Source organism: Cetorhinus maximus, chromosome 22, assembly GCF_964194155.1.
Source record: "Cetorhinus maximus chromosome 22, sCetMax3.hap1.1, whole genome shotgun sequence".
Lineage (NCBI taxonomy): Eukaryota > Metazoa > Chordata > Chondrichthyes > Lamniformes > Cetorhinidae > Cetorhinus > Cetorhinus maximus.
The window spans coordinates 54,354,123-54,377,706 of NC_135900.1; the positions used below are offsets into that span (position 1 = coordinate 54,354,123).

At 42.6% G+C, this 23,584-nt stretch overlaps 1 protein-coding gene across 4 annotated transcripts in view; it reads right to left on the minus strand.

The window, feature by feature from the left end:
* prr5b (proline rich 5b (renal)) overlaps positions 1-23,584 on the minus strand; it is a 98,231-nt gene that overhangs the window by 17,199 nt on the left and 57,448 nt on the right. For all 4 annotated transcript variants that reach the window (XM_078568343.1, XM_078568342.1, XM_078568344.1 and 1 more), the window contains 2 exons: positions 21,769-21,860; positions 14,716-14,856 (listed from right to left, as the gene is read on the minus strand). In XM_078568343.1, coding sequence (XP_078424469.1) covers positions 14,716-14,856; positions 21,769-21,860 — 233 coding nt within the window. The remainder of the gene's footprint in view (positions 1-14,715; positions 14,857-21,768; positions 21,861-23,584) is intronic.

Sequence of the window (23,584 nt, forward strand, 5' to 3'; positions counted from 1 at the left end):
CACTGTCATTGGGTCAAAAGCCTTGAACTCCCTCTCTAACAGCTCTTTGGGTGTACCTACACCACACAGACTCCAGCGATCCAACAGGTGGCTCACCATCACCTTCTAAGGGCATTTAGGAATGAGTACTATAATAATACTATTTGGATATAACTAGCCTTGCTTGAAACCTTCCTTGTTAATTTAGCTGAAATGTTAAATATCAGACAGGAGATTTTCAAAAAGGTATCACACAGTAATTTCACTCGATGGTTTTTGTACTTTTGGAACTGGCAATTATACATTTCCTGAAGGTGATGATAATTGGCAGAGGTGTGGTTCTGCAATATGGCTGCCCTCCAGAACATCACTAACACTGAGCTGGATTTTCACCCTATAGGTGGCTAGCGAGAGTCGGGAAATTTCCCAGCTCAGCACGCCTGCCTTGGGAGAAAGTACCTGCAAAGGCAAACTTCCCATTCCAGGGTTTGGGGTGGGGGCGTGCTAACTGGAATCGGACCTGCTGGCTCTGGAAAAGTTCGAAGACAACCACAGGGGCTGCCAAGTGCCAAGGTGGACTTGTGAAAAGGTCTGTCTTGGTGCTTTGGGACTTTGTTGTTTTATTTAATATTCAGCCCTTAAGCTCTCACGTCCCCAACATACACCTCATGCCCCATCCATGCAAACACTTGTGATGCCATGGCAAGGCTATGGGCCTAGTGCTGGAAAATGGGATTAGAATAGTTAGGTACTTGTTTGACTGGCGCAGACTTGAAGGGCCGAAGGGCCTTTTTCTGTGCTGTAGACCTCTAAGACATGCCCCTCCCCCCACCTCCAATGGCCCCACACCCTCCATGCCAACTCATGCCCCTCCCCCCACCTCCAATGGCCCCTCACACCCTCCATGCCAACTCATGCCCCTCCCCCACTCCAATGGCCCCTCACACCCACCATGCCAACTCATGCCCCTCCCTCACCTCCAATGGCCCCTCACACCCTCCATGCCAACTCATGCCCCTCCACCCACCTCCAATGGCCCCTCACACCCTCCATGCCAACTCATGCCCCTCCACCCACCTCCAGTGGCCCCTCACACCCTCCATGCCATGCTATGGCACTTCTATGTCCATTCACCATACACTGTACAAAACCAATAAACCCTATAGTGACAATATCATATGTGGAAAAGCTTTAAACAAGTCATTCATTCATAACTTTCTTTCAAAAACTGCTTATACTTGTTAGGAAATAGAGATAGTTTAAGTAAGTTATATTTGTAGTTGTGGGTTTTGGAATGAGTTTTAGTCTTAAAGTTTCAGTTTGATTTCTATTTCTGTGGCCAGGATTTTCCGGTGGTCCGGCCAGGAAAGTGACCACCGCCCGACTGTGAGACGGGTGCTGCAGCGCTGCCTTGGTGGGGGGGGGGGGTGGGGGTGGGAGAGAGGGTGAGCATGGTAGCTTGTGATTGTGCGTGCAGGAAAAGCTTCCTGAGGCTCAGAGCTGCCTCAGAGAGATGAAGATTTTTGAAAATAGAAAAGAATGATTTGCAAAATCTCAATAAGATGTTCCCTCATGTGACCCTGTCCCATGAGCAGTGACATGTTAGAAATTAGTTTGAAAAATGTTTAATTTTTTTTAAATGATTAATCAAAACCTCATCCCACCCGTGGATGACGTTTCACAAAAAATCCAAAGGCCGCTTGGCCTTTTCGCCTGCCAGTCAAGCGTAAGGTTGGACGGGCAGCGAAAAGTTTCATGTAATTAGATCATTAAAGGCCTTAATAGGCCTGTTAATTGGCCAGAGAGGCATCCTTAATAGGTCAGGGAAGCGGCCTAGAAGAGACAGATAGCTAGCTCCAAGTTAAAAGGTGGTTGAAAGTAGCTGCCAGGAGAGACTGGAAAAGGGGACAGATTGCCAAGTCCCAAGTTAAAGAAAAGACCTCAAAATCCAGGAGTGGAACATGAGAAAGTCTCAAGAAGACCTTCTAGTCAAAGGAAGGACAGGAACCTGGAAAAGATCCTGTTAAGTGAAGCTAAGAGTGAGAGGCAGAGAAAAGCTCCAAGCTTCAAGTTTAAAGCTTCAAGCTTCAAGAAATAAAGGCTTGAGAAGAGGCAAGAAGGTCCAGGGAGACAATTGAAGGTCTGGAACTCTTTGCTATGGGCATGTGAAGCAGTGGTGTACTGTTGACAGTCGAGTCAGTGAGAGAGAGTGTGTGGAAGACAGCTTGAATGCATGTGGTGACCCAGGGAAGAGGAACATCAGAAGGAGAGTACGAAACCATGGAGGTGAACCCTTGTGGAAGGCGTCTGAGAGGAAGAGTCGGTTTGGGAGAAGATTCCAAGGCGAGGTCTTGGAGACTGGAGATTAGAAACCCTCACGTGAAAGGCGGAGTGCAGTGAGACTGGTTGGCTCACAGTGTGACAAGCACCTGGGGGAAGTTGAGGAGAGATCCATGGCATCTGGTTGAGGTGCCATCTGTCACTTGGTTTCAGAGTGTGGTGCGTCTGACCACAGGGTGCCATAGATTTACATGGGCTGTGTACTTACTGTGAACATTAGAGGATAAGATAGCTTTTGTAACTTGTGTTATCCTTACCAATCTGTATAATTGTGGGTGAAGGAGTATTGTAATATAGTTCATATTTTCTTGTTTAATAAATGTTTTGTGTTTTTGTTAAAAGTTCATCAGCTGACTCCTTTAACTGTTCAGTAGCTACACTCCACGTATCTAAACAAACAAATAAAAGTTAGGATCTGTCAAGCTGGGTTCCATCCTGGGATCATGCTTGCCCAGTGGTGACCTCAGCTGGGGATCATAACATACTACAGCCCTATAAATGTGTCAGTCACCCAGACCTTTAAAGTATCAATAGCAGACACTACAAGTACTTGACACCTCTTTATCTTGTGTAAATAAACATTGTGCAATTGACAAAACAGGTTTAAGAGAAAGAGTTGTCAATCAAGCAATGTATCCCCTTGTGTGCAGCTGTTTCAACAAACTAATGGATGCCTGGGCTCTCAGCCAAGAATGCATGAGATTGCCCTGGTGGGATCTGAACTCGTCTTCCCAGTGCATTAGTCAGAGCCTCTGGATTACTAGTCCAATGACACCTACCTGAGAAGGCAGATAGGGCATCAGCTTAATGTCTCATCCAAAAGACAGCACCTCCGACAGTTTAGCAGATGTTCAATGCTGCACTGGAGTGGCAGCTGTGATTTTTGTGCTCACGCCTTGGAATAGGACTTCAGCCTGGATCCTTATGACTCAGAAGGAAGTGTGCTACCAACTGGGCCACAGCTGATGCATGCACTAGAATGTTAGTGGAGCCACATTTATCCTTGATCTGTGATTTGTCTAATATGTCTAGATCATTGTTTGCATTCGTGAAATAGTCTAGGCTCCTACAAATAATTGCCTGTTTTCTTAAAAGCATTATTAAAACACTCTTTAAATGTAACACTCTCTGTATTGAGTATTACAATTTAGCTTGGAGGTCTGTGATTATTAATCTATTTGAAAAGCGGCCCTTAAAATAAAGATATTTGAGAACAGTGGAATAGGATGTTGAGGTTGAAAACAATCTAATTCAACTAGCGATAACGGCTAAGCATGGGGGGTAGAATCAGTGCGGAGGATGTGTGCTTTTTGGCAGAGGTCAAAGCCATGGCTTTGGTCGTCTTAGTATTTAAACTGGAGAATTGCAGCTCATGCAAAACTGAATGTTGGACAAGCAGTCTAGCAGCACAAAGGAAGTGGTGGTGGGAAGTTGCAGGAGGGGAAGGGGCGGATAGGATAGGTGGAGGAGAGATTGAAATGGACATCTTCAGTGTACACGTGGAAGCTGACTCCATGTCTGTAAAGTTGCTGAGCATTATTATTTGTGATGTATTCAAATGCACAATTAGCTGCCAAAACCATCTATATATATCCTATTTTTTCTTACTGGCTAGATTTATTTCGAAGTGATGTTTTGTTCACATTGACATGCCATGAGTAATCAATGAATGCCATATCTTAAGCTCTCAAATTTTACATTCTAAAATCTTTTTTAATACTTCATTTCTATTGTATTTGGCATCAATTTTGTTGCTCTCCTGTGTTTTGGGATAACTTTCCATATTCCTCTGTAATTTAAAAAAAAAATCCTCTCTGTGCTCCTGGCTTGGTTGGAAGATCTGCTCCCAGGTGATGTCAGTGCCGCAGGGCTGGTAGCCAGGAAGCATCAAGGACACCCCTGTTTTCCCCCCACACTGCAGCTGATCCTCCAATTCTCTCCCTTTCTGTCTGCCAGGCTTTATTGGCTGGCATTGCACCCGAATGGCACACCAGTGTTGGCCCTTGTGTGGCACTTTCTTCCAAATGCAAATTTCACTTGGAACGTCTTTACGTTTTGGGGCTATTCAATAAAATAAAGCAATCGTGACAGACTAAAATCTCCTCCTACAGGAATGTATCTAAGGAGCCAGCGCCAATATTGGATTTCCGGTTCAGTGTGCATTCACAGTAAGTAACAAGTTGGTTGGTGTAGTGGGGTTGGGGTGGTGGGGGGGGGGGGGGGGGAGAATGAAGCTTCAACTGCAGAAGCCTGATGAAGCTGGCTGCAAACTGCTGCGTTCTGGCCTCTTTCCCATCTACACCGAGCAGCTGACAGCTCCACTGGGCTCTGACCCAATTTACAGACTCGCTCAAACTCAGCTTAAAAATGTCAATGGGAATTTCCTGCTGAGATGAAGGAAGACAAGCTCAGGCAAGCAAGAACAGGCCTCACATTGATGAAAGCTATTAATAAATAATAAGGGTCTGCCAGCATTTTAAAGGTGACCTTAACAACAGTTTCCTTCTCCACTACTTGAGATTTCAACTCCGTTTTCAACAAAGAACAAACACCTGCAACGAGTGAAGATTTTCATCCGTGCACAGAATTCTCCCTCTCAGGATATAAGAAAATAAAAAAAGGGCATGTTAGATTATCTTTGAAGATGTGCCTCCCCCACTTGGCCAATTCCATCCATTGTTTTATTCGGAGATAAGGAGAATAAAAAGATTTTTCAAAAACGCAGGAAAGCAACAGGGATACAATTCAAACATAAAAATCAACATTTTTCAGTATGCACCCAAATTGTAACAATGCATGGGTCAGGGTTTTTAGAGTGTCAAGATACCCGAGTCTTGGATGAGCCTCTTAACTGGAGGAGTAGAAATTCAGCCATACCCATCCATCCACCACTGCCAACCCCCTCCGCACTCAACTCCCAACGATGCTGATCATCATCTAGAGTCACACATGAAGAATGACCACTTGGGTGGGTGGTACATGAGATGAGCTTAGGAATTCACTGTAAATTCTTCTGTAGGGCTGAATAAATTTCCAGTGAATCACAGAATAGGCCAATGGGTTATAAATTTCATTCTGACTAACAGTGCCAAGTGGCTCAGAGCAGGATGAACAGTGTATGGATATTTGACTAAAAATGGCTTGCGTACAACATAAGGTTTGAATTATACATCTATTATGTGGTGGAGGCTGGTGTGCACAAATCCACACTTGTATTCAAATATGAATCCATAGACCACAGAAGCCATATTGATATTAACAATATGGCTTCCTTTATTTGAGACTGGAACCAAAGTATTTTTAAAACATGGGCCTCAATCTCATTCTTCAGGCATGTTCTGAGGGAGTGGAATTAGGAACCTGAAACCCGGAATTACACATTTCTCAAATGTCCTGCAGTTTTTAAATTGCAGAAATCTTAATTATTTTCTGTAGCTTTTTTTGCCCACAGCAGTCTGATCAATAGGCCACTTGCCTGTTAGGCCGGAGAGCCTGCAGCTCCCCCACACACCCTTTATACATGGACAGAACAGAAAAAAATTATCAAGACCTATCATTGGGCCATTCTTAAACACCTCCTCTGGGTCTGTTCAGTATTATTGGTTAGCTGCCTAGCTGCTTGAGCTCAACCGGGGCACGTCTGAAAGACTGAGGGGAAAACAGGAGGCGTATAATTTTTTTTAAAAGTACAAATCAGTAGGTGCAGGTTCTGGACCCTTCATCTGGCATCCCAAATCCCAAAGGACCCAAAAACTGGCTACATTTGAAGCTGGCACCCTGGGAAGCAATTTGAATTTAACCCTTTTATTCTTTACTTTTCATGCTTTATTTTATGTATTATGAATACATGCTAGGCCTAGGACTCAAAACCCATAAAATCCCCAAATCCGGCACACGTCTGGTCCTGAGCTTCCCAAATACAGGGTCCTTTACCTGTATATAAAATCATTTGAAAAAAGGAGAACATTGAATTGAGAATTGGATATTTTTTATTGGAATCGATTAAAGGGTCAACATTGATTCTCATTCCCAATGGAAATAAAAGGATTTCTTCATCTTGCAATCCCTTTATTCAACTGATTTATTTACTGAATGAATATATACCTTTGGCGGAGGAAAGCAAGGCAAACTGCTTCCTCACTTTGTTACAGCTTTAATTTGGAAGTGACTCATTTCATTTTCTTGGACTAGACTGGTAACATTTTAATTCTTCCGCCAATGGAGAAAAAAAAATCTTGCAATTAATCAGTGGCTTTCATGAATTCAGGAGGTCTTGAAGCATATTATAGCCAATGATTGAATTTTGAGTATTGCTGAAAGGGCAATGTCTTGAGTAGGTCTTAAATTTAAAACAATGTTTGGCAGTTAACTGCCAGTCACCATCAATTAGTACATTCTACACGGCAATGCCTTTACCAGAGTCCACTAGCCAACCAATCAGCACTGTCTTCTCACATAGTGTAAATATGTTATTGTTTCCTCTGACATTGGCATTTTCTTCCAAATTGTCCTGATGAGTGCAAGATGAAAAGTTGACAAAAAATGTCTCTTTTTTTCAACAATACTCAAGTTCTGTACTACCAAGCGACTATTTATATAATTTTGAATTGTAGTCACTGTTGTCGTGTAGGAAATGCAGCAAGTAATTTGCCCACAACAAGGCTCTACAAGCAGTAATGTGATAATAACCAAAGAATCTGTCCTGTTGATGTTGGAGGAGGAATAAATATTGGCCAAGTCACCAGGGAGCACTTCCTATTCTTCAAAGTGGTGCCACCCCATCTTTCATGTCCAGGGGATGATACTTTGCTCCCTCCAATCAGACATCAATAGCATACCTGCCTCTTCAAAGTTCACTTGGCCTCAGTATGATCCTGCTAGGCCTCCCACTGAACCAGATAACTGTTTGCCAAGCTGTTTTACTTCAACCACAATAATGGCTTTAAGCCAATCAGAATTTTATTACCGTGGGCATTGATCTCTCTTCTAAAAACAAGACAGAGCACACTGTGGAGAAAAAATACGCACAGTGGATGCTGTTAAGAAGTGAAAATAAGTCTAGATCTGGAAATCTGAAATAAATATAGAAATTCTCAGTGGTCTAGTCAGCATCCTTAGAGGGAAAGCAGAGGGTGTGATATTTTGGCTGTATATCTTTGTTCGGAACATCTTTCCTCTCTAAATTCTGACCCTTTGTGGATTACCCATATTTCCTATTTTTATTATTATATTGATACATGCTGTAATACTTATTGAATGTTACAAACTGAGGCCTTGAGAGGGAATGATTGAAACAAAAGTTACTTTGAAATGCAGTAACTATCGTTAGGTAGGCACATAATGATCCCACAGTAATGAGGTGAATGATTTGTTAACATCTTTTGGTTGTGTTGGTTGAGGGAGAAAACGTGAGCTAAGTAACCGTTGAGCAAGGGAACTGTAAGATTGGAAATAGGCTGCAAGCAATTAAGTGGATTTTAAAGGCTTGGTGTTTTGACTTAATAAATATTAATGCATAAGGGAATTCAGGGCTGCAACAAGCCAGAAACTGTTTCTGAGATGCAAAAATAACCATCTAATGTAAGAGAAACTCAGAAATGCAAGCTCCATGGTTTAGAACATGTTCCTCTAAAGAACCAAGTGCTCTCACAAAGCCTTCAATTGATGTGGCTTGTGTAATTATTTCTTTACTGACACCAAATTTAACATAAATCCATGGGGTTCCTTTAATCAGAAACTCCAGGAGAGATCAAAGGATGTTAAACCTCAATATCAATACCAGAGAACTGAAAATCTTTTCTCAAGCTAGGACGAACCACAGCCCCACCCAAACCAAAAATTACCCTAGTTTGGTGTTTAATGCAGGGATGGTTGTCTTACAGATTGTTGACTTCCAAGTCAAAAACTCTTTCCTTCGAAAACAAACCACCTCAATAAGCTGTGTGTTTTCTAAGATCATTCCAGAAAGCACCAAGTCTGAAGAATTGAATGATACACAGTCTTCATGCAGAAGCATCTCTACAGATTGCTCAGAGTTAAATTAAAGAAAACGCTGCAGAAATCAAAGGGCTGAATGCAGTAGGTTTGCCATACGCCATGTTGACGAATGTGAAGTGTGATGCAGGCCCAGTTTGTGTGATACCAGCTTAAATAGGGCAAAGTATTTCTGTAACTGTTCAAGCATTTGCAGCCATCTTCAGCCAGAAGCCGGATGGATGATCCATCTTGCCCCCCCTCTGGAGGTCCCCAGCATCACAGGTGCCAGTCTTCAGCCAATTTGATTCACTCCACGTGTTATCAAGAAACGGCTGAAGGCACTGGATACTGCAAAGGTTATGGGCCTTGACAATATTGCGGCAACAGTACTGAAGACTTGTGCTCCAGAACTAGCTGCGCCCCTAGACAAGCTGTTCCAGTACAGCTACAACACTGGCATCTACTCAGCAATGTGGAAATTGCCCAGGTATGTCCTATACACAAAAAGCAGGACAAATCCAACCCGACCAATTACCGCCCCATCATTCTACTTTCAATCATCAGTAATGTGATGGAAGGCATCAGCAACATCAAGCAGCACTTAGAGCAATAAACTGTTCACTGACGCTCAGTTTGGGTTCTACCAGGGCCACTCAGCTCCTGAACTCATTGTAGCTTTGGTCCAAAGGAGGACTAAAGAGCTTAACTCAAGAGGTGAGGTGAGAGTGACTGCCCTTGACATCACTGGAGCCAATGGAAATCAAGCTGGTTGGAAAACTCTCTGCTGGTTGGAGTCATACCTCGCACAAAGGAAGATGGTTGTGGTTGTTGGAGGTCAATCATCGCAGTCCTGGGACATCACTGAAGGAGTTCCTCAGGGTAGTGTCCTAGGCGCAACCATCTTCAGCTGTTTTACCAATGACCTTCCTTCCATCATAAGGTCAGAAGTGGGAATGTTCGCTGATGATTGCACAATATTTAGCACCATTCATGACGGCTCATACTGAAGCAGCCCATGCAGCAGGACCTGAACAATATTCAGGCTTGGGCTGACAAGTGTCAGGCAATGGCTACCTCCAACAAGAGAGAATCCAACCATCTCCCTTTGACATTCGATGGCATTACCATCGCTGAATCCGTCACTATCAATATTCTGGGGGTTACTATTGACCAGAAACTGAACTGGACCAGCAATATAAATACTGTGGCTACAAGCGCAGGTCCGAAGCTGGGAATTCTGTGGCGAGTAACTCATCTCCTGGCTCCCCAAAGCTTGTCCATGATCTACAAGACACAAGTCAGGAATGTGATGGAATTCTCTCCACTTGCCTGCAGAAGTGCAGCTGCAACAACACTCAAGAAGCTCGACACCATCCTGGACAAAGCAGCTCGCTTGGGCTTGAACTCAACAGTAGCGCAAGTTTATTTAAAACCAGTTTTAAATCAGGCAAACTGGCTCCAAAGGTAAAGATAGATTTTTGAATCTATCCATAGATAGAGGGCCCAAACACTTTTGACATTATTAAACAGAATCCTTTACAACCTTTGACATAGACAGCATGGACTCAACTATCAATGAATTCACATTATTGTAACAGGGAAGTCTTTGACTTTCTAATAAAGCTATCGCTTGGTCATCTACATGATCTTTGTGAAAGTTTCTGCACAAGGTTGCTGACAATTACTGAAACCACACAGCTATTTATTTTGTACTTTGAACTACCCTCTCTGAAATTCACATTCTTCCAAGAAGCTCAAACTGGATATCTGCACATCACAGTCTGAGTCATTTTTCTTCTAAATCAGATACAACATACTGAAAATTAAATGACAAATACAGCAGTGAGTGTACTCATTAAAAGGTTCATTGGCATTTCTGGGTTGGTGAAAACAACAACTATTCTTTGTGTGTATCACACGCAAAGATGACAATATTTTTCCAATGTGAATCATGTTTTCATAGCCGCCTCATTTCTGCTTTGTACCTCAGAAGCCAAGACACCTGTGTGGTGACAGGCACAAGCACAAGGACAACCCTAGTGCTTTGTGCCCATGGTGCACAGATGTCCTACATCCAATTTGGAATATATAGATCTACGCTGCAGTGTAATAAAGCATAAAGGAACAAATGACCTTTATCATTTCAAACAGCTTTTTCAAGAGGTTAGAGACTTCTTTGTTCCTTCTAAAGGCCATCTATTAAATAAATTGAGCTTTTCAAACATTAAATGCATAGCTCTGTTGCTTTGCATAGAGTTTACATGAACTCAAGTGCTTGGGAATGTGATCAACCAGAATGAATATGCAGGATCTATTTGCACTGCTCTTGAAATGGTTACTGAAACTAGAACAGAGTGCTTGGTGTGCTGCAACAGCTTCTAATCTTATATGCAGAACAGAAGGACTGCTGAGAATATTTCACTAGGGACACATGTTTATTGTACCCTCATTAAAGTGTGAACTACATGTACTGAATTTAAAAAAAACTCAGTGGGAAACTGATTGGCAACTGGATTAAGCCCACAGCCCTTTCACCTCTGGGACCGGATTCACATCCAAACCAGACTGATGAGATCAGAGCCATCTTTCATTTGTTAGGTGCAAGGATCCAACATGAATCGAGTTTGGGCAGTCTCAACCCAGGTCCCAGCAGGCAAGAGTCTGCAGTTTAAATCTGCTCCTGTCAATCTCACCCAGAGATTTAAGGAAAATAGAACTGCAACACTGATGCAGAGAGTGTTCTTCTGAGCTCAAGGCCCAAAGAGCAACACTGAAACAAGAGAAGAACCCTGCATTTCACAATGCAATACCTGACTCAAAAACACCTGAAGTGACACTGAGGGCAGAATCTTCTTGACTTAGTTCCTGCAGGAACAGCCGGATCATTTTCAGGTTGGAAAACCAATTTCCTAATAAGGGCTTTGCCAAGGCTCTTTCCTAGACAATGGGTTTAGTATTCAGCCTCTGGATTCCCCCACCAATCAGGGAAGGTGGGCAGGATCATGAATTTTGTCAAAGGAAGGATGTCTAACTAAAAGAACAACGTGGAGTATAATCTCTCACCAGCATTTGGATTTTTGAGGCTGCAGTAGTCACAGGAACGGATTGGTGATGTGGTAAGGTGATCCTCCAGGTCTTTCACTCTAGCTCAGAGGTCAGGCTGCAGAATCTGAGGGGCTGCAGTGAGGTGATCTCTCCCAAGGACAGAAGGAAGGGACAGCCTCTCCAACAATGCAGGTGTGGATGGAAATGGATAAGGAACTTAGCAGCAGAGCTGTGGTCTCTCCATCCCGGGGACAGTGGACCAGGAAGATCCAAGGCTCAGAAGAACATGACAGGAAAGTGGCATAACACTGCTATGCCAAGCCCACACTCTGACTTGCCCAGCATTCTCCTGCACAGCGCTCCTCAGGCTAACACACCTTGCAGCTCCATTCATTCCTCTCCCTGTAGCCACCTTACATTCTGACCCAAACAGCCAGCAATGACATGCACCCTCATTTATTACCTTCTCATACCCATGCCTCAGTGTCATGCTCCATAAATGGTGTCCTTCCCTCCTCTCTACACAAGCCATTACAAATACTCATGCCTTTCTGCTTTCTCTCTTTGCAGAAGAAAACGCACAATTTGGCGAGAGGCAGAGTCCTGCTGGGGAGTTGGTGATCGATTGGGGCGGGCGATGGCCCTCCAGTGATGGGCACTTTGGCCATGGCAATGTGGGCCCACCTGGTCTGCTGGGAAGGAGGTCTTGTTGCAAGAGTCTGCAGATGTCAGCAGCGACTTGTCATTGAACATCCTGATGCACTGGTGCTCAGGCATGACGAGAGAGCTGATCCTTTGCCTGCAGACCCTGTTGTGGGGGGGTCATACCTCCCTCCAGATGGATCTCCATTCCATTTGCTTGTGTAGGGGTATGTGGCTGAGGAGAAGACAGCTGGTGCTGCTGCTGCTGGAACTATTATTGCCAGTGGTGTATGCACCTTTCAGCAGAGGTGAAAGGTGCATAAGTTGTCCCCATGCCATGCTGGCAGCAAGAAGTGCAGCTGAAGGTTACTGAAGTGCTAGACAGGTGAAGGGTTTTGCAAGAAGTTGACAATCACCTGACAAGCAGTGAAAGCACTCTCTGAGAGGCCATGGCTGCAGCTCTTCACTGTAACTGATCAAAGCCTTCACAGCTTGTCAGTTTCATTGAAGAGGCTCTTGCTGCTGAGCACTTGCCTCGATGACCCTGACAAGGTACAGATAGTGTAGAAGCCATTTGGAAAGAAGGAATTCATGGTTAAAAAGGCTCAATTACCTTTTTAATCACCTCAATTGCTTTCCTGCAGACTTACAAAGTTCCTCAACTAGGAACCCACCCTGAGGAAAGCCAGAAATGGGAGGGATGATGTCGGCATCCTAACCGGCCGCCATTTTCCAGGACTTCACCACCCTGCGCGCATCCCACCTCACCCTGTGCACACTGCGCCCCGCCCTGCACATGCTGCATCCCACCCTGCACGCCCCACGCCCCACACTACGTGTACCGCACCCCACCCTGCATGTACCGCGCCCCACCCTCCACCCTGTGCACACTACCCTGCATGCACTGCGCCCCATCCCCCACCTGTGCGCACTGCCCTGCACGCACTGCACCCCACACTGTGCATACCGCGCCCCACCCTGTGCCCTACCTCCACCTGCCTCTGAAAATTCTGCTCCAAGTATCTGATACGCGGAAACATATGCTTTTCCTTAGATAAGCACAAAAAAACAGCAATTATAAGTCGACTTGAGTAGATTATATATAAGGTTACACACTTCCAGGTTATTACATAGCTCCAAGTCAAACATTTATGATTGTACTTAAACCATGTCCCCGGTTTACCAGGCGAGAGGTTTACTGACGTCAGTAGAGATGCAATGATTAACCCAAAATACCTTGTGATTTCATTTGAACATGTTCATTCTGCTCCCACACTCTGCACAGCTTCCCAGAATGTCAGCCACAGTCAATATTGAAAAGAAGTCAGCTTTCTTTCAAATCATTATTCTTTGTACAAGACCTTTTCAAGAAATTAAGTGCTGATAGAGGCATTCATTCTTGAAGAAAAAGAGCCATTGCAAAAATTGAAACCTCGATTGCATACTCAGTAAGTAAATTACTGTCTGGTGTCTGTGCACATGTACAGTTCCTCTCCCCACCCTCCCCCCAACTTCCCTTTCTTCTGTTCATTTTTAAATGCTGAACTGGAACACCTTCCAGTTCTGATAAAGGGGCCACATTTGGAGTGCCGACAGATGCCTGATGCACTGCTGAATACTTCCTGCACTTTCTGTTTCAGATTTACAGCATCCGCTGTAATTTTGCTTTATAATTACATCTACAATGGTTTGCCAGAGCTTTTTTTAAATTCTCCCACGGGATGTGGGTATCGCTGGCAAGGCCAGCATTTGTTGCCCACCCCTAATTGCCCTAGAACTGAGTGGACATTTCAGAAGGCAGCTAAGAGTCAACCACATTGCTGTGGGTCCGGAGCCACATGAAAATGTGCTGACATGTAGGTCAGACCAGGTAAGGACGGCAGATTTCCTTCCCTAAAGGACATTAGTGAACCAGATAGGTTTAATCAATAATAGTTTCACGGTCATCATTACTGAGAGTAGCTTTCAATTCTAGATTTTATTAAATTCCACCAGCTGCCATGATGGGATTTGAACCCATGTCCCTCCCAATTACTAGTCTAGTGATGTTACCACAATGCCATCATCTCCCCTATACTATTCCATCATATATGATACACATCCCAATTTGACTGGTTGGTCATTAAAACTCAATTGCTTCAATAAATAAGGTTATGTTAAATCGTGGCTTGGTTCATGGCTCTACAGTGTTTGTTCTCCTGTTTTAGTTAATTCACAACACAGAAATTAACAGAATGCTCTAGACAGGAGTATTTGGCTCCATTTGCTTTTAGTGCAGCATTAATCATTACAATCAAACAACTTTGCAACAGGTTTGGAGCATAGTGCTGATTTGATATTTCAGAAATCATGGTGTTCTAATTAGATGAGATGTATTGAGGCCATTGCAGTGAGCTAGAGATTTGCAGTTGAGCACTAAATGTTAAAAATAATTGGAGTACATTTACTTGGGAGCTCGTGTCAATAATATATATTGTTTTACAAAATTAACGCTGTTTCCAATTACCAATAGCCTTGGGTTTGTTTTTAATTCAAACCATTGTGTATTGACTATATAAATGTTAGGTTCCACATCACTCAGTTTTACCACATCCGTAGTTAAAAAGAAGATTGCATGAGACTATTTAAACCACATGCTAATGTGCAAAAGGTCAGAGACAGAAGAATTAAGAGTTTCATAATTCCTTTCAAATTCCCCTTTCCAGACAGTTAAAAGATTGAGTTCAAGCCTACCTGCAATATAAGCAGCATCTGAATGAGTGAAGGTGGGATCCTTGCACGTGGCCGGGTCAAAGCGTCTTCTAGTTTCATGTTTAACGTGATCACATTCCTGAAATGCAGCAGAGCTATCTGTCGGACAGTGGGTTCCTTTCCCTGTAACAGCAGAAAAAAAATGTAACAGTTAGAAGGAAGAATGTAGGATGAAAAAAAATGGGTTAGCTTTATTTGACCACACTCAATATTTTTGTACAAATCTTAGGCAAGATTTATAGCAGACTCTCAATTGCACCGTGCAATGAAATCAAGCATCACAACATCCCCAACGTAGTCCCTGCTCCCAGTTTAGGATGCATTCTCAACCTTTAATTGTTCAAAGGATCTAATAAGAATATGTAATGTGCTACTTCCCGGGTTCTGACAAGTACGTACATGGTTATATGAAAATCTGCAGCCAAGTTGTGGGTTAAGCCACTTGATAGCAAGCATGTGACTCGGCCATATGTTTCAAACTACAGTGAAACCATATCAGCAAATCCACACTACAGTGATGATTGTTTCCCCAAAAGGCAAGGGCAATAATGCAGCTCAATACACAATGATTTGTTTTGAGCTCCAGGTTGCTCATCTCCAATAAAATCTTCCTGACGTAATCATCTGTCATCCTGCACAACTCAAAAAGCCATTTTAAAAAAATTATTTAAGAAGTGTGAGCATCGCTGGCAAGGCCAGCACTTGTTGCCCATCCCCAACTGCCCTCGAGAAGGTGGTGGTGAATGATACAGATTTCTAAGATAGTGGGACAGGTTTTTATTGTTAGATGGTAAACTCAGGATTCAGATCAGACACACATTACCCACCCTGCCAAAGTCAATGGAAAAGATGGTCAGACAAGGTGTAAAACAGGTTAGCTGATCTGTCAAATGTACCACAGTGTGAACACTGAAATCTTCCCCCAATAAGTACTGCCTAATTTAATCAAAGCTGACAATTCTCCCTTACTACTAATTAATATACAGTAATGCTATAATAATCATCTCAATCATGGTGGATTTATTTTTAATTCATTTATGGGATGGGGCATTGCTGGTAAGGCCACTATTTATTTCCCACGAAAAGGTGCTGGTGAGCTGCCTTATTGAACTGCTGAATCCAGTGTTGTGTAGGTGATGTTCGGTAGGGTCTTCCAGGATTTTGATCCAGTGACACAGAGGGAATGACACTCTATTTCCAGGTCAGGATGGTATGTAATTTGGAGGATGGGGTGTTCACACGTGCCTGATTCCCTTGCCCTTCTAGTCAAGGGCAGTCATTTTCACCTCACCTCTGGAATTCAGTTCTTTTGTCCATGATCAAACCAACACAGCAATGAGGTCTGGAGTGGCTAATGTTCATTCCTTACTCTTTGTTATGTACTTCAGAAGTAGGTTTTAATCTGGAAGTTCAAACTTGAATTCTGTCATCCTTTATAAATGAGCCCAAATCATATAAAACAAAATCATCTTCAATATAGTTAATGTTAATTTTAGTGATGTGGGAATCACTGACACAGCCAGCAATTATTGTTCATCCCTGATAACCCCTAGGAGGTGGTAGGGAGTCTTCTTCTTGAAGCAGTTCGATACAACTGAGTGGCTTACTAGGCCACTTCCGAGAGCAGTTAAAAGTCAACTACGCTAGTGTGCGGTTGGAGTTATGTATAGGCCAGATTGGCACGTTTCCTTTCCTAAAGGGCATTAAGGACATCAGTTGGGTTTTTACAACAATTCTACATGTTTGTAATCACCGTTATTGATGCCATCTTTTATTTGAAGATGTTTTATTAAAACTGAACTCAAACCTTCAAACTTCAGTGGTGAGATTTGAATTCCATTTTCTGGGTTATTATTCAAAGCCTTTGGATTATTAGTTCAGTAATATAGCACCAACAATCAGATACCCCTAACATCTCCCCTTCATTGTACCTGTAAATATATGACACAAAACTTTGTTGGGCATTGCTTATTTTGCAACTGAGGTACAGTAATTTTACAATAATTTCTATGAATCATACTTCATGTTTAAGAAGACACAGGAGGCTAGGTGAATCATTTGGATTGAACAGATTGAGATATATGATAACGATATAGAATGGTGAGTCTGGAGGTTTCTTCATGAAGTTTACAGCAATCAACAGATGGAGTCTATTAAATGACAGAGCTGTGCCTCATTATCCCGTTTGCTAATTATTTGCCCCCAGTATTGTTAATACTGATCCAAAGTTGCGAGGGCACTGAAAAGTGGTAATTACCTAAAGTTAGTAGAGCAGAGGTGTCCAAACTAATGCCCTAAACCCTGGGAACTCTGTTATATTGTTTGCGACTGGTTGGCCCCATTTGCATTTTGCGAAGAACTGTGTATAACACTGTAGCCTCAATGGTGGATAAATCATTAAACAGAGCTCCTAGATGGTGGCAACAACTCGAGATCAATCCAACTGAATAGAACATGGATTTAAACTTTTTAAAAAATGGCTTCTATGATTTCTAGATCCCTAGGAAGGCATGGAAAATCAAACGCTAAGCATTAGTGGAAAATAATCCCTGCCCAAAACCAACATTTCAAACTTCTCAGTGCATACACATTTGGATGCAAAGCGAATAATATCTTTTATAAATATTTATTTATATAAAAACCCAGCAGCATGACCATTGCTGCTGCTAAAGTGGCACACCCAGCCCTTTTTAAAAATATTCTTTTTGGGATGTGGCTGTCAGTAACACAGCCAGCATTTGTTGCCCATCCCCAATTGCCCTTGAACTGCTTGCTTGTCCATTTCAGAGGGTAGTTGAGAGTCAACCACATTGCTGAGGGTCTGGAGTCACATGTAGGCCAGACCAGGTAAAGATGGCAGATTTCATTCCCTAAAGGACATTCGTGAATCAGATGGATTTTTACGACAATCGACAATAGCTTCATTACTGAAACTAGCTTTAAATTCCAGATTTATTAATTGAACTCAAATTCCACCAGCTGTCATGGTGGGATTTGAATTTGTGTCCCCAGATCATTAGCCTGGGCCTTTGGACTTCTGGTCCAGTAACACTGCCACTACGCCACCATCTTTCCAGCCATGACACTGAGGTCGCACTGGTCAAGAAGGGCCCTCCCTCTCAATCCTCCGAGCTCCTGTGCACAAGACTGGAAGGCCTCCGGCTTTGGCATAACAAGCACTGCAACTCCGCATGGCTGGGAAGTGCACCCTCTACTGTTGCAGTACCACCAAACACAGCCATGAAAAAATAGACACTCGGGACTTTGAGACCAAGGGCATGCTCAATGGACAAGAACCTGGCCTGATTCATTAACAGGTTCAACAAGAGTCAGCTAGCATCTATTGTTGGTATCATTGCCTACATTTACATCGATCAAAGATAACTGGATGGTGAGGGCAACTCTCTGTTTGAAGTATTAACGTATTCAATTATACAGATTGGAGAAATAGATGAATTTATATTCTCTAATGTCTACAACATCAAGTTGATGTTTAGGAGGAAGATAGTGTGAACACTAATACTTGTGACATAAAGGACTATTTTGTGTAAATCCCTCACCTAGCTGCTTAATTTGTCCCAAATAGATCATCTGGATGTTGTGGGCTCCCAAAATTGAACTGTGAACTGTTTAATGTTTTATTGGGAATTACAAAAATATTTCATTCAGGAGTCCTGCAGATTATAAACTGGCAGAAGAAATATAATCCACAAAAAATATGCTAATCATTTGTAGACTGATCTATATTTATTGCCTTAAATACTATACTTAAGTCTTTGCTATGAACTACTCTGCTTTTATGTAATATCTTATAAATCTATTAGTTTTAGTCCATGTGCATTGGTCTGAATGGCATATTTACCAATTTATGTGAACATAGGAGAACATGGTGGTCAACTCACACCATTATGGCATACTATCCCACTTAAGATATATAGTAATGGTTAGGGTTTTGGGTCATAAGAGACTTTGACCAGTAACTGGCAAAACCAATGGATGAAAATCAAGCAAGTTCTATGATGGGTGGACAAACCGCTCCACCAACTTACTGGCCAAACTGTAAATCTAACCCTTGGTTTACATATGGAGATAGTCTTTAGGAAGGAATCTTAAATGATAATAATGTCTTCCCCTCCTCCCAGTACTGCTCATTGTGACCTCTTCCCAAGGTTAAAGTATCTTAATTAAACAAATATAACAGTCCTCCATTCCCCACCCCTCAAGCTAGGGTATGATTTCTTTTTCATTGAAAATCTATGTATATTATATCAAATAAGAGAGGAAGTCAAACTCTGTGTATAAATTTCATTTTGTGGTTTAGCCACCATGGTGCTCACACCCAAAACGCATCTGCAAAATTCTTCACCCTCAGTGAACCGGCTTGATGCTACAAAGAACAGGCCCACTCTTAGGGGCTTATTTCGCTGCTCCTAGAGGGCATACATTTCCATCAACGAGCAAAGGTGACCAGAATTAAAGTAATGGTCTTCAATGACCAATCTCAAAAGAAAAATGTACTAGCCTTCCTTATCCACAGAGTGCACACACACAACCCAATTAACTGATTGAGACCAAGAAGTTCACAACACACTGGGTTGGTCTGGCTCTACTTTTCTCCCATTCCTTCAAGCACAGCAACACACAGAGAGAGTTCAGCTCTACCTCAAGTTTCCATTCAGATGGAACACTTGTAGCATTCCCCAATGGATCCACAAAACTAAAGAGAAACAGATAATGACCCCATCTAATTGGCTAGTGATTGAAATAGAATTTAACAGACTTTATGCCCCACAAATCCTCCTCCAAATTAAACAGTTCACCTTACAATCACAGCTACTCATAGGAAGGGCCTACAACATTCTCCAGACTGACTACATTCCAAATGTTCAGAAATATTCTAGCTCCTACACAGGGCATGCAATTAAAATAGCAATTCTCTCTTTAGGGATCCCAATTTCCTTACCTACATAATAAACAAAATCAGCTTCAGAATAACAGTGTACCATGAGGTTGGCCCACTGCCTTGCTTAAGAAAGCAGGGAGGCTGAGGGGACTGGAAAGCAAGCAGTTTGCTTGGGCAATTCACTCAAGGCTGAGAGATTTGGTATAAGCCTACCAGTGGCATTTTGAATAGGACACCAAGAGATGCACAACTGCAGCCAACAACAGACTGTGCCAACATGGCTCCATTGGTAACATTCTCAATGCCAGGAAATGCTGGAATCCAAGCTATACAACAGGACCCAAGCACACATTCTAGACTGAGAGTCCAGTGTGATACTGAAAGACTGCTGCATTGGCAGAAGTGAGATCCTTGGGATGAAACAAGGTTTAAGGCCTGTCCAGATTGACCCATGAAATCCTAAAACACTATTTGAAGAGTTGGGAGGTCTCCCTGTATCCTTGTCAATATTGCTTCATCGGCGAGCACCACCACTTTGTCACTGGACTAGTGATCCAGAGGCCTAGGCTCTGGGGACCTGGGTTCAAATTGCACTTCACTGCAATTATTTACATTTGAACCACTTTTGAGATGTTTCAGAGTAATTGTTAAGGCACTATATAAACGCAAGTCATCCTTTCTACTCCTTGATTTGCTTTCCCATACTTCCCCACCCCAGACACACCAAAGAAATCTGGCTAGCAGCTCAAATTTAATGGAACATGTCTATTTGCTACATTTACTGGCAATATTGTTTCAACCATTGCAAGATTGGGGGGGAAATATAGAATCATAGAATAGTACTGCAAAGAAGAATGCCAATCAGCCCATCGAATTGCTGGCTCTTTTGAAGAATGATCTGGCTAGTCTCACTCTCCTGCTCTTTCCCCATGTCCCCATTTTAACTCCTTCAAGTATTTACCCAATCCCATTTTAAAGGCTACTATTGAATCTATATCCACCGCCCTATCAAGCTCTGCGTTCCAAAGTCCAATGACTCTTTGCGTAAAAACATTTTTCCTCATATTGCCTCTGGGTCTTCTGTCAATCACCTTAAATCTTTGTCGAGCAAAAATAAAGTGAACAGAAACCAAATGTAGCTGCAGGCAATGGATTTTGTGGGCATCGTAACCAAGCAGTTTGCCAACGTCTCATCCTTTGATGACTAGAAAAACAGGTGTTCTGCTGCTCGACAGGTGCCAGAAAGACAGCTACATTTGACACTCCAGGGTTATCGTAATAATTAGGCTCCACGTATCCAATAAAATCATTCTAATAAAATCGACGTCCTGCACTATGATGCTACCTCCTAGAAGCAGTTTTACGCCCTGTCATGTTGATGGGGTAGATTGTGCGTGCGGACCAGAAGTCAGGTGACCAGTAACTTAGCCAAGACGATACATAACCCATGCAGATGATTTACTTACGTAATCCACTCAAATAAAATAAAACATAAAACAATAGAGAAATGAGCAGAACCAATAAAAGTAAAAATAGATCCATGGAATATTTGAATTTAGCAAAGCTTAAAAAGATACATTCCTAAACTTTACCTACAATCCTCTTCTGCCCTTATTGCAAAATAAAACCCTACTAATAAAATAAATACTTTCTAATCTTATGATGTCCATGCCCCATTCTGGAAGTTGTCATTCTCATAGATAGTGCATGATTCCATCGTTTCAGCATCATGTAGCAAGGCCAGATAAGAGGTTATTTCCCCTCCCCATGACACAACTATTTTCATATAACAATTCCTCATTTCTTACAGTCTTTGAACCCACTAAATTACTTCATGTGCTGCATTAGCAACATGCTTAATGTGCTTTGAAGCTAAAACACATCTGCCACCAATTTAGTTTTGTTTTTCATTTCAGAGCCACTCAGGGAGTTAGGTTTTTAGCTGCTGAGTGTTAATCTGCCTCTGAGAAGTGTAATGTTGGCTATTCATCAGCACCAGAATAGAATCACCATTTCTCCCTTTCATGATTCCATTTGAGAGAGATGAATTTAAGCAACTAAAAAATGAAATTGACAAGACTGTTTTGGAAGTGAGTAGAACAGGAGAAAGGAACATTTTATTGAAAGCCTACCTGGACAGGGTAAAATATTGCCTGGAGCATAGGAAGGATGTCACAAAAGAAGAAATCCCAAATTTCAGCCACGGTGTCGAGTAATTTCTGTCCTATATACAAAAAATGCATAATCTAAGAAATAGAAAGGATTAACAGTACAAAAAGCTCCTCATCATTCATCAGTTCCTTTGGCTTTAATTTATTGTCTACATGTTACCATGGTGAACGAGGTCGTACTACATCTACACAATAATCCGCATTTGTTTACACAGCAAGATATATCCCCATTCAGTAGTGTTTAGTATTTATAACTATAAACTGCAAAAGTAATGTGTGAGCATTTTCAGAGATATTTGGTTATGATAAATTGTCTTAAGGCAAAATATAGTTATCATAATGTCTTACTACCAATGTAAAAGCTGTGCATTGACATCTGGGCCAGGATTTCCCAATCAGTGAGCGGTGGGCGGGGCCCGCTCGCCAACGCGTAAAATGATGCGGGATGACGTTGGGCGGAACTCCCGACGTCACCGCGCCCCATTTAAATTTTCAGGTTGGGGGGGGGCTCAGCCGAATCAACTGTGCGTCCGCCGACCTCAATTGGCCATTGACAGGTCGGCTAATTAGCTTAATTAGTGGACCTGCCCGTCCAACCTTAAGGTTAGTGGAGGCCTGGAGCCCTGCAGGGCATTGGAAAAAGCATGAAACCCCATCCACGGGCAGGACGAGGTTTCATGTAGGTTTTTAAAAATTTAATAAAAGTGTATTTAAAAGTGATGGACATGTCCCAACTCATGTGACAGTGTCACAAGAGGGGACATGTCAGGGAAATTTTTTTTTCTGTTTTTAACATTTTTTAATGTGGAGCCGATCTCCCTGAGGCAGCACTTAGCCTCAGGGAGAGGAGTACGCTCTTTCATCTGCATGCACTCTTGGCTCAGGGAATCCCCCCACTCCCCGCCCGCACAGGGAGCGCATCAGACTTCCTTGTGGACGTCACGCTGGGCGGGCCTTAATTGGCCCACCATGTAAAATGGCGGTGGACCCCCAAATATGTGTGCTGATCAGAGGCACGCCCACTCCTGAACTTACCCCCCCAATGGGGGGAAAACTATGCCCCTGATCTTTTCTATTCATTAGAAGGTTCATTCAACCAAACATTCGAAAATGTGCAGGCTTTTTCAATCCTGGATGCTATCTGATGAATGACTTCCCAAAAATATCAGCAAAATTTTGTCAAAGAACATCTTCCAAAATATTAAGTAAGGCAGAAAATATAACTCAATGAGTAAGGAATTATTTCTTCACACTCTGCTGCACCTTCCCGCTCCCTTCATTTTGATTCTCCCCAGCTAATACAGCAGGTGGTAGATAGGGTTGTACGGGACATGGATTTATGGTGGTACATGATTTAGTAGCTCTAGTTGTGGCATCATGAATTTTTCATCAAATAACTCGGAATTGGAGCAGTGGAGAGGGAAAGGGGGAGTAACACTCACAGGATCAGATCTAATCCAAGCAGCTTCATTCCCATCAGTCAATTATCGAACAACATTAATAGTTGCTATGGTAAAGTCCACACCCAAGACTCTGTACCCTCCTGGTTTTTGGGATGGGGTAAGGTAGTGGTAGCAGTGTTGGTGCTTAAGTGTAGCAGGAGTAGAAAGGTTAACTTGTCTATGCACACCATGATCTGATTAGATATTTTAGTCAAAGGCATGGAGGCTACCCTGTGTTTTGATTAGAAAGCTTGCTTCAGAAGAGGTCTCAGTGAATATTTCCATCTGGCATCAGCAGCAATCTTCTCAGTTGGTCAGGAGCAGCATCACAATTT